General features: G+C 45.7%; 1 protein-coding gene across 1 annotated transcript in view; it reads right to left on the reverse strand.

The window, feature by feature from the left end:
* The window catches only part of LOC112080921 (fibronectin type III domain-containing protein 1), a 44321-nt gene extending 34272 nt beyond the window's left edge, over positions 1-10049 (reverse strand). The window contains exons 1-5 of the mRNA XM_070442757.1: positions 10034-10049; positions 7435-7860; positions 6955-7042; positions 1171-1475; positions 770-868 (exon numbers count right to left, since the gene is read on the reverse strand). Coding sequence (XP_070298858.1) covers positions 770-868; positions 1171-1475; positions 6955-7042; positions 7435-7860; positions 10034-10049 — 934 coding nt within the window. The remainder of the gene's footprint in view (positions 1-769; positions 869-1170; positions 1476-6954; positions 7043-7434; positions 7861-10033) is intronic.
* Positions 10050-10958: the final 909 nt, after the last annotated feature.

Here is a 10958-nt window from a genome sequence, read left to right on the forward strand (position 1 = left end):
GTAAATAATACCATATATATATATGAATTAATAATACATAATAATATAATAATGTAATACTGTAATAATACCATATAATGATATATAATTAATAAATATAATATATAATAATGTAACTAATATAATAATGTAACAATATAAAATGTAATAATATAATAAATGTAACATATATAATGTAACAATATAATAATTAATATATATTAATCATTATAATAATATAAATACTGTATAATACATATAATAATATAATACTGTAATAATGTAATTATACGATATAATTCATGTATTATATAATATTAATAATGTAATAATATAATAATGTAACATAATTAATAATGTAATAAATATAATACTGTAATAATACCCATATAGGTAATAATATAATATAATCATGTAATAATATAATAATGTAATAATATTATATAATCATGTAATAATACAATATAATAATATGATAAATTAATAATATAATAATATTGTAATAATGTAATAATATAATAATGTAATATTATAATCTAATCATGTAAAAAATCTAATAATGTAATATAATAATATGATCATGTAATTATATAATATTGTAATAATATTGTAATAGTGTAATAATATAATAATGTAATCATATAATATAATTAGAAGCTTGAGTGTTGTCTGAAGATGATTTCCTTGCAGCTGGATGTAGTTAATTAAGAGTGTTTATAAAGGCTCATGAAGCTGTTATAAAGGCTTCTAAGGATGTTGTAAAGACTCATAACATGGTCATAAGGTGTACCTGGTGGAGCTTTTTTGGTCAGGGTGGCCCTGTTGCTTGGCGCGCTCCGCCCCGTTGCTCTCTGTGCCTGCAGTGATACCACATAGACGGACTCAGAGGCTACGAACAGAGAGACATAGGCCAGCGTTTAAACTCGAAAGACAACAAGTAGGCGACCAGTACGATGAAGAAAACTTTAGTAAACTATGTACTGGTAATATCTACAAAGAATACATACGCTGTAAGTAGGAGCAGATGAACCATTATATAACATCAAGACGCACAACTGCAACGCGTTTATACTAGTGGACTCTTCTTCAGGCTGAAATTTAGATTACCTGCCATTTAAGGGCCCACCTTCTAATTCCCTCATCACACAACAATATGCAAAGTCGGTGTGAGAGAGATCCAGGTGCTCTTACCTAGTTTGTGGTTGTGTCTGTTTCTCTGGTCTGCCTGTGGCTGGGTGTGGTGTTGTTGGTGTTGGGACCTCTGGTCCAGCAGGGCTGGCCCTGCCCTGGCCCTCTCTGGTTGACGAGGGCCGGAGGACGACTGGGGGGGTCTCCGGATCCGCTGCCCCCTGGGGGAGGTTAGGCCTGAGGGGTGCAATGCCTCATCTACCCCTGTTTCTGTTCCTGTCCTCACATGGATCCTCACAGGGGGGTCAGGCCTGGGCCGGGTGTCTGGAGTAGGAGATGGACGAGCTGGAAGAGAGAGAAAAATATCGCTGAAGTGCAGTATGGTTCACCTGACCCTGATAAGACCAGAAGGAATCTCAGGTTCACATGCAGATCGCTGCAATCACTTCTATGAGTTTCTATCTCATCATTATGCTTTGAGATGTTTCAAAGGCCGTGGAGTACTCAGGGAAGCTCCCCATACGTCCCACTGCTCAAAAGGAATTATTCTCCAATAATCAAAACAAGTTACAGTATCTGAGACGCTGTAACCATTGGAGATGTCACAACGTGGACACAGACAGGGACCACGGACCCACAATCTTCCCATGTCATCTGCTGCTACTTCCTGTTTCCTACTTCCTGGTGTTATCACATGATATCTGTCTGACTCCAGCCTGGACAGTCGTCTCAGACAGACAGCCAGACAGTTCCGCCATCCATCTTCTCTTCCCCAGCCCTCTTGTGCTTCGCTGGCATGCCGAGTGATAGCATTGACAACATAATGAAAAACATTTCCCTCCCTTTCCTTTCTCATAATCATTGTCAGATGAAACGCTGCGCGGTCTTCTTTCCCTCAGAGTGAATGAATGCCTTTGCAGCAGAGGTTGATACAATCCAGTCAGACAGAGTGATAAAGTAGATGTGGGCATAAGATAGGGTCATGCAGGGTTAGTCACTACGCTCTTATGAAATGAATATTTGGGAGTTATTACTTGCTGGATCAGTGAAGGAGAGATGAGAAGAGTAGAAGTGAAGAGAAGAAAGTAAAGAAGGATAGGAGGATAGGACAAGAGTTCCCGACAGGACAGAAGCAGTCTGTGTGTGAGAGGGTTCGCTGACCTATCTCTGCCCTGCCACAACTAATCCCCCCTTCTCTCTCTCTCTCTCTCTCTCTCTCTCTCTCTCTCTCTCTCTCTCTCTCTCTCTTCTCGTCTCTCTTTCTCTCAGTCTCTCTCTCCGTCTCTCTCTCTCTCCGTCTCTNGGCGATGAACAGATGACAAGGAAGTTCTGTATGGAGCCAGTCTCTCTCTCTCTCTCTTCTCTCGTCTCTCTCTCTCTCTCTCTTCTCTCTCCGTCTCTCTTCTCTCTCTCTCTCTCTCGTCTCTCTCTCTCTTGCTCTCTTCTCTCTCTCTCTCTGTCTCTCTCTCTCTGTCTCTCTTTTCTCTCTCTTCCTTCTCTTCTCTCTCTTCTCTCTCTCTCTCTTCTCTCTCTCTCTCTTCTCATCTCTCTCTCTCTCTCTCTCTCGGTGCATTGCTGGTGTTTTTGGAGTTCTGGAGTGGTTTGGTGTGGAAAGCTCTATCCGCTACTAACTTTCTTATTCTTTTCTTACATGTTATTTTCTATGGTGGAGGGGTTAAATGAATATTTGGGTTTTGGCGGTATCCAAAGTTTTTTTTTCAAAGGGTTTTAGGGTGGAAGAGGACAGAGTACTTTTCCCTGGGTTGGTTTGAAGGTGTAGTGTGCGCAAATGGCTTTTCAGCTAGGCGGAGGACTGCTGTCTATTAACAGGCATGGATTGGTGTGTTCTGAGAAGCGGAGTTAAGGTGGGAGGAGGTTCTGGTTCGGGTCCGGTGGCAGGTAGGAGTGAGTTTATAACATTCTGCTTCTAAGAATGAACAAAGCTGTGGTTGTGGTTCATGAAAAGGGCCTAATTTGGGTCGGTAGGGCTAAATTGTAAGCGGAAATCTTTTGTCAAGGGGATGTGTTGGTGTCAATTTCACCGTCTCTCTACGCCTTAAACTACAGAGGTTGTAGTGGCCAATTTGGCCGTTCCGTTTATTATTTCAGCGGAATGGATGCAAATAGTAGGAAGGAGCTGAGGTGTCGTTTTGGTAGTTTGCCTAGCGGGTTTCGTGTACTGTTCAGCAGGGTTTAGGCAGAGATGCGTTAAAACAGTTTGTTTTCGTTCCGGGGGAAGTGTTTATGTTTCCTGAACAACCACGAGCAACAGCTTAAATGTGGCAATTTTCAAGTGAGGCATGGGGAGGGGCTCTATGCAGGTTTTGCCAGTCACAGATAGTCTCCGGGTTTTTGATGTGGGGATTTGGGGCCAGCAAGGCTTTGCGTGCCCATAAAGGCGTAGACACAGGTCGAGGATTACAAGCGGCAACTGGGGGAAATCGAGGTCAAAATTGCAGGGGGTAAGGAGATGCAGAAGCAGAGGCTGGGCATAGTCAGTCTAGAGATGGTGGTGTAGATGAGGCTGAGGCTAGAGATGGTAGGGTAGTGGAAGGCTGGGTCTAGTGCTAGAGATGGTGGAGAAGCAGCAGGCTGGGTTCTAGTCAGGCTTAGAGATGGTGGGGAAGCACAGGCGGAGGTCTAGTCAGGCTAGAGATGGTGGGGTAGCTTGAAGGCTGGGCCCTAGTTTGTATTGGAGGGTGGTGTAGAGGGTGCTGCTGGGTTAGGCAGGCTATGGATGGTGTATAGCAGAGGCTGAGTCTAGTCAAGCTTGGATGGGTGGGGTAGCTGAGGCTGGCCGCAAGTCATGCTATGGATGGGTGGTGTAGATGGATGCTGGGCGAGTCATGTATGGAGGGTGGTGCAGAATGGATGCTGGGTGCGAGGTCATGCTATGGAGGGTGGGTGTAGATGATTACTGGGTCTAAGTCAGGTTATTCTTAGTGGATGAGCGAGAGTATACGTGGGGAAGTGTAAGAGATTGGGGGGGGAGGGGGTAGGGTGTTAAGAGGAAAGGAAAAAGGGTGTGGCCAAAGGCACATGGAAAATGGTTGGTGCTGTTTGCTGTGGGTGAGGCCTAAACCAGAGAGAAAGGGCAGGTGGTCAGGGTGGAGATCAGAGAAGAGGAGGAAGTGAGTCTGAGGAAGAGGATGAGGAGTTTTTTTTTCAGCTCCTCTTCAATTGGCCGGAGCTACAGCCAGTCAACCAGAGGGGTCTAAGTACACGTTGAGAGAAGTGACAAGGTTTGAGAATGAGACTAGGGGAAAAGTTAATCTTTTGAGGCTTTTTTTCCCCTGATTTCTAGAAAGTTTTGTAAGATCAGTACAACATGCTATGGAGAAATGAGGGGCATGGTGTCGCTCTTCACCCAAGAAAGGTTTTTTAGGTTGCAGGAAGTGGGTCACAACAGTGCGTAAAGGTTTCCTTCAGACACTGTTTTTAAAATGTTTATTTCTTATCTGACACTCTGGGGCTTTTTGAGCTTTCCTATTGGTCTATTTCGATCTGGCTGGCTTTTCTCCCACTTCTTATGGAGACTCTTTGGGTAAGGCTCGCTTAATATAAATGTGCCAGAGATTGCGGAAGAGAGGAGTGTGTTGGGTGAATATGTAAAACAAAAGAAAGTACAGCGTGTTGTTTCTGCGGAGACGTAATAGTGATCGTGGTGATGAAGTTGATTGGGGGTCTGGTGGAAAGGGGCAAGTGTGTTGAGCATGGGCAAATCTTAGTGCAGGGGTGGCAAGTCCTTTTTGCACCGGGTCCTGGCTGTAAAATTTGCTCTCAAAGGAGGTGTGTAGGGGCCGGTTGCTTGTTGTTAAAGCAGAGATTACAACTGGTTTTGTTACTTTATCAATGTGTATGCGCCTAACACGGGAGAGAACGAGGGGGTTTATTTGGGAGTCTTAAGACAGGACCTCTCACAGTAGCGCCTGAAGGAGACGCTGGTGATCGGAGGTGACTGGAACTGTACATGGATTTTAGCAAAAAGACAGAAATTGGGGAAGAGGCTCATTCGTGTCAGTGGGTAGTGTTAAGGGACATTTTTATCAGTTCTACCTAGTGGATGTTTGGAGAACTACACATCCAAACACAAGACCGTATAGTGGGTGAAGGTTTTTTGGGGCTAGGGTGAGTGCGAGCTCGACTTGATCGTTTTTACATGTTCCAGGAATCAGAGCAATAGCTGCTGTGCTACATTCCTCGCAGTGGGGTTTTTCGGATCACCACATACCATGGCTCGGCTGTCTATTCACCAGGGCCCCGGGCAAGGCATCTTTATTGGAAGTTCATGTAAAGCTCTTAGCAAGATGCACTTTTTTGGCTTCAGGTTTCAGACTTTTTGGGAAAGATGGGGCGCAAGCGAAGAGAGGAGTAATGAGTCTCTGAGTCAAGGTGGGCTGTGGGGAAAGTGCAAATTCGGCCTTTTCTGTAACAGTAACACAGTCTCTCATCCTGCTAGAGGGCTAGGAGGTATTGGGGGAACTAGAGCGGTGTATTAAGTGGATGGCGGTAGAGATGGTGGGGCAAGGCAATGTAGGCCTCTCAGGCTAACTTAGGCGAATTACGTCGGGACCGTGGGTTAGTTTTTTCCAGGTTAAAGCAAGGACACTTGTAAGAGCTAGGTTCTCAATGCTCAAGGAGATTTGGATGCTGCCCAGCTCTTCTTCTTTGGTTTGGAAAGACAGAGAAAGTGAAGGCCAAGGGTATGCATTGTCTACGGCCTTGTCTGATGGGCGGTGACGTTGTGGTGGGGGAGATGCGGGAGCGGACTGTGGTTTTTAGTACTGAATTGTTATGGGCAGAAATGTGTGATCCTATGTGTGCTAGGTCTTGTTCGCAGGACTCCCTAAAGCTCTTCTCGGGCACAGAGGGATGAAATGGACATTCCTCTGTTGTACATGAACTGGCAGAGGCGTAACAGATGTCCCCGGTGCGTGCACCGGGGTGATGGACTTCCAGTGGAGTTTTACAAAAATTCTGGGGAACTATTGGACAGGATTTTATTTTTGCGTGTTGCGTGATGCGTCGAGGTAGGAGAGTTGCCGATGGAGCTGCCGTCGGGCGGATGACTCTCTGCCCAAAAAGGGGACTTTGTAGTGATTAAGAACTGGAGGCCTTGTGGGCATTAACTCTGTGCGGACTATAAGATATTTCGCCAAGGTCCTCTCTAACAGACTGAAGTCCTTGGACTCTATAATAACAAGGCCCAGACATATTGTGTACGGGACGTCATAGGACCAACTTGTTCTTGATTAGGGAATGTTGGCTTGTCGAGAGTTCTAATGTGACTTTGGAACTGGTCTCTTTAGATAAGAGAAGGTTTTGTAGAGTGGATCATGAGTATCTGTTTAATGTTTGATGTCTTGTGTTTGGGGTTTGGGAAGAGCTTTGTGAACTGTGTGAAGCTGTTGTCTGCTGGGCGTCATGTATGGTTAAGGTTGGGAAGGGGCGCATCAGTAGCTGTCTGGGTGAGACGGGCAATTAGACAAGGGATGCCTCCTATCTGGGCAGCTGTACCACTAGCGCATTTGTTTGAGCCTTTTTTAGGACTGCTACGGGCAGGAGAACTGCGGGCAGTGTGCTGGACGGCATGGAGGTTGGTGGACAGGAATAGTCAGTCTCAGCATATGGCAGATGTAATGGTTTTTGTGATTGGTCAGGGATGGGGCAAGATATGCAGAGCTAGGAGACCAGTCCTGCAGGTGTAGCGAGGGAGCTTCATGCAGCTAAGGTAAACTGGGGAAAGAGAAGCTCTGTTTGGCTGGGGCATGGGGGGATAGGGCTCCTCCTGCTTCCAGGGGGTTTTGCAGTGGGGTGTGAAAGGGCTTAAAGTGTTTGGGGGTGTACCTGGGGTGCGGAGAGGTGGGTTCCAGCAAGAACTGGGAGGGGCTGTCACAGGCAAGTGGTGTCATTAGACTGGCCAGGTGGAGGTGTCCTGTCGCGCAAGTGTCATATAGAGGGAGGGTGCTGATAATCACACCTGGTGGCATTTCTTGTGGCATAAACTGGCTGTCCCTCAACCCCCCCCGGGTCTGGTTGCAGACCTGGCAAACGCAAGCTGGTGACTTCTTTTGTCGGCGACCATCAACTGGCTGAGGCCGCAGTGTTGTACATGACGTCACGAAGGGGACGGGCCTGGTGGAATGGTAGACAGGATGGCCTGCTTTCCGGCTAAAGGCCGGTGGCAGAGACTGTGTAACATACTGATGTTGGCTGGAGGGAACCAGGCATGCGCGCTGCTGAGGAGAGTGGCAGATTAGGTTGGACCGGCAGCTGTTCCTCATGAAGCTGGAGAGGCTTGGTAGAGCAGGTCTCTCAGAGTTTTACTCTGCGGTGCTGACGGGCCTGGCAGCCTGCTAAGGCGCACACGAGAAGGGGTCGTGGAGCCTGGGCAGTGGGTGTGGGTGAGGAGCCTATTTTCAAAACCCCAGCCATCCTTTGAGATCGGTTTCAGTCGGCACCCTGCAGAGGCAACTGCTGGCAAGGGTGGTTTACAAAGGCTAGTGACTGAGACTGTGGGACGAGGAGGGGTGGAAAACGTCGGCAGGTTCTTGGGCAAAAAAGGACTACGTCTCTTAGGCTGCTGGATGAGATTCCTGGAGGAGTGCGTCAGGAAGGCACTGTCTGAGCCGGTAGGGGGTGGTTTGGAGGCCAAGGGAGAGGGGCCACCAATGTTTCCCGCACTGCAGGTGACGGCGATGACTGGAGACTGGCAAGGGGGTCTGGAGGACTTGTTTAGATTTACACTCGAGCCTGGGGGAGTTTGAAGGGGGTGGGGAGGTAAAGCCCTTACAACCTCTGCGTTAAGGTTAGGAACATTAGAGCTAACAGTTGAGTGAAGGCACATGCAGTGGCAGGGGGTATGTGGGGCGGAGGAGTATGGGTGGGTTTTAGATGGAGGGCGCTCTAACAAACCCCAGTACCAAAGAGGTTAAGGGGCCTCCAGTGGAGGGTTCTTCATGGAGCGCCTGGGCCACTTAACAGCTGGTTTGGCACGGGTTGATCCGGGAATTGGGCATGGGGTTGGTCTTTCTGTCAAATGAAAGAACTTGTGATTCATGTGTTTTCTGTGTGCCCCAGGTTAATGCCTTTAATGGGTCTTGTTGGAATGTCTGTGTGACAGGTTGGGGTGGTTTTTTTGCTGTTGGCGATGTTTATAATGGGATAACAGGTATTCGAGTAAGGAGAAAAGACAATGTGTTTTGTTGAAATTTTTTCTGTTTTGCTAGGCAAAATTAGCTTATTTTGGCTAACAAGGAGAAACAGGGTCCAAAGTTGGGGGGATAACAGACCCTTTTACTACTGTTTAATGGGAATGGTCCTCTGCGCGCCTTAGTGGTTGAGTTTGAGTTTATAAACTGATCAAATGTGTGGAGATGTTTGGAGGAGATATGGTGGTGGTTTTGGGGGGCTGTCTGTATTGCTGGGGAAGATGTTTTGGATATACGGTTGTAGAGCGGGTATTGTTTTGTGTATGGTGATGGTGTTTTGTATCATGTGGTGGATGGAAAGGTGAGTATGGTAATGTATGCAGTAAGGATATTAATTTTTGTTTTTTTTTATTTTTAGGGGGGGTGAGTTTTTAATGAATGAGAATGGTTTCATAAAGAAAGACAAGACGTCAAAAGTCTCTCTGCTCTCTTCTTCTCGTCTCTCTCTCTCTCTCTTCGTCTCTCTCTCTCTCTTCTCCTCTCTCTCTCTCTCTCTGCCACTCTTGTAGGTAGAGTAATGCATACAGAGAGTGGTAGAGTACTGCCAGTGTAGATTATGGGGAGGACTGCACAGTGTGGTTACATGGTACAATGTGTGGAAGTGGACGGCTTTGAGTAAACCCTTACACGGTATAACGATAACACAATGTTGTATCAAAGTGTCCCATGTTTTCCAACCATGAGCAGGCTGAAGAGAAGAGGTATGCATTTTCCTCCTGTTTCTCTCCTCTTCCTACACATTCCTCTACTATTTCCAGACTGCTTTAATAAAACACATTGCTATATACATCTAAATCAGGATTGAGAATGCGGCATCCAAAAGGCACCCGTATTCCCTTTGCTTGCCTACTTGTAAAAGTAGTGCGTACAAAGTGAGTAGGTGCCTTTTGGGACACAAACACAGAGTTCGCACAAGGCTCTGGTCCAGAAGATGTGCGGCCCTGCGCCAAACAACAAGGCCGTAATTCTATAGCCAGGCCTCCACTGGCATAGCAACACTAACAACAACCTAAATACAAGCTGGTCTGTTAGGGGCTAGCACAGGTCACCTCTCCCTGTCCCTTAAATGATGCCCAGCTAGCATTGCATGTTCCCTTGGTTTCCTCTTCCTCAGCCCCTGTGGCACACACACAAACATGCTTTGCCCTGGCCTTGCATCTGCTGTCAGTCTGGTGCTGTGTGTGTGTAGTGTGTGTGTTTGTGTGTTGTCGTGTGTCTGTGTGTGTGTAGTGTTGTCTGTGTGTGTGTGTGTGTGTGTGTGTGTGTGTCGTGTGTGTGGTGTGTGTGTGTGTGTGTGTGTGGTGGTTGTGTGGTGTAACCTTAGGGGTGGATTAAGTGTTATGTTCTTACACCTGCGTCTGATAAGATGATATACTGAACAGATACTTGAAATGTAGACTCACCTGTGGTGTTAGAACAGGTTCTGACATTTTTCCATTCATTCCGATGTTATCTAATCAGCAAGAACTACATCTAACCCAACTCTGGACCACACCCTTATGTATTGGGACCAGCATTACGACCAACATCTACTATTGGACCAGACATTACGTATTGACCAGACCATTCGTTATTGGCGCATTTCAGGCCACCATTACGTATTGGCCAGACCATTACTTATTGACAGACCATTACGTAGTCTGGACCAGTACGTTACCATGGCCACTTACGTATTTGGACCAAACCTCATTACAGTATTGACTGCAACCATTTACCGTTATTGGGCGACATTCGTGGCGACCATTACTGTAATTGGACCAGGACCATTACGTATTCGCGCAGACATTATTTGCAGACCATTACGTTATTGGAACCAGACCATTAGTTTGTCCCCATTACTTGGCCAACCATACATATGACCATCTTATGTATGGACCAGACAATAATTGACGCATTACTGTATATCATAAGTATAATGTGAATGGAAGAACTGATAACTTACCTACTCCAGTTATCACAGCTTATAAACTGAACAGACTGTGTTAGAAGAAAAACTCAATTTTCTTATCAATACCAGAGTACATTCTGTCTCTGTTTATTCCACATTTGTTTGAGTGTTGTAAAGTCTTATGCATGTGTGTGTCTTGATGGCGAGAGGCGTGAAAACACGCGCCACAAACACCTGCTAAGCGTGTGTGATGCCTGCTGTGTATAAAAATGAGGTATGCATTATAGGATAGCCCCTTTTTGTTCTCATTTTCGCGCTAAATGACATACCCAAATCTAACTGCCCTGTAGCTCAGGCCCTGAAAGCAAGGATATGCATAGTCTTGGAAACATTTTGAAGGAAACACAGTTTGTGACATGATAATTGAATGTAGGAGAATAATAACACAATTAGATCTGGTAGAAGAAAATACAAAGAGAAAAACAACCGTTTTTTTTACCACCATCTTTGAAATGCAACAGAAAGGCCTAAATTAGCCATCACTCTCTGGTTGTAATTCTGATGGTGTCCACAAGATGGCAGGAGTGTATGTGCAAAGTTTCAGACGGATACCATTGAAGTATGAGCAAACCACATACTTTTAGTGTGAAGTCACCCAGGTACATTTTGGGCAAATCGGTGAAAGAGACCATTCACATTATCACATGTACATGACATTTTTCTGTATTTTGGACTTTGATTTAGCCTTTTCC

The sequence above is a fragment of the Salvelinus sp. IW2-2015 genome, unplaced genomic scaffold (assembly GCF_002910315.2).
Source record: "Salvelinus sp. IW2-2015 unplaced genomic scaffold, ASM291031v2 Un_scaffold16586, whole genome shotgun sequence".
Taxonomy (NCBI): Eukaryota; Metazoa; Chordata; class Actinopteri; order Salmoniformes; family Salmonidae; genus Salvelinus; species Salvelinus sp. IW2-2015.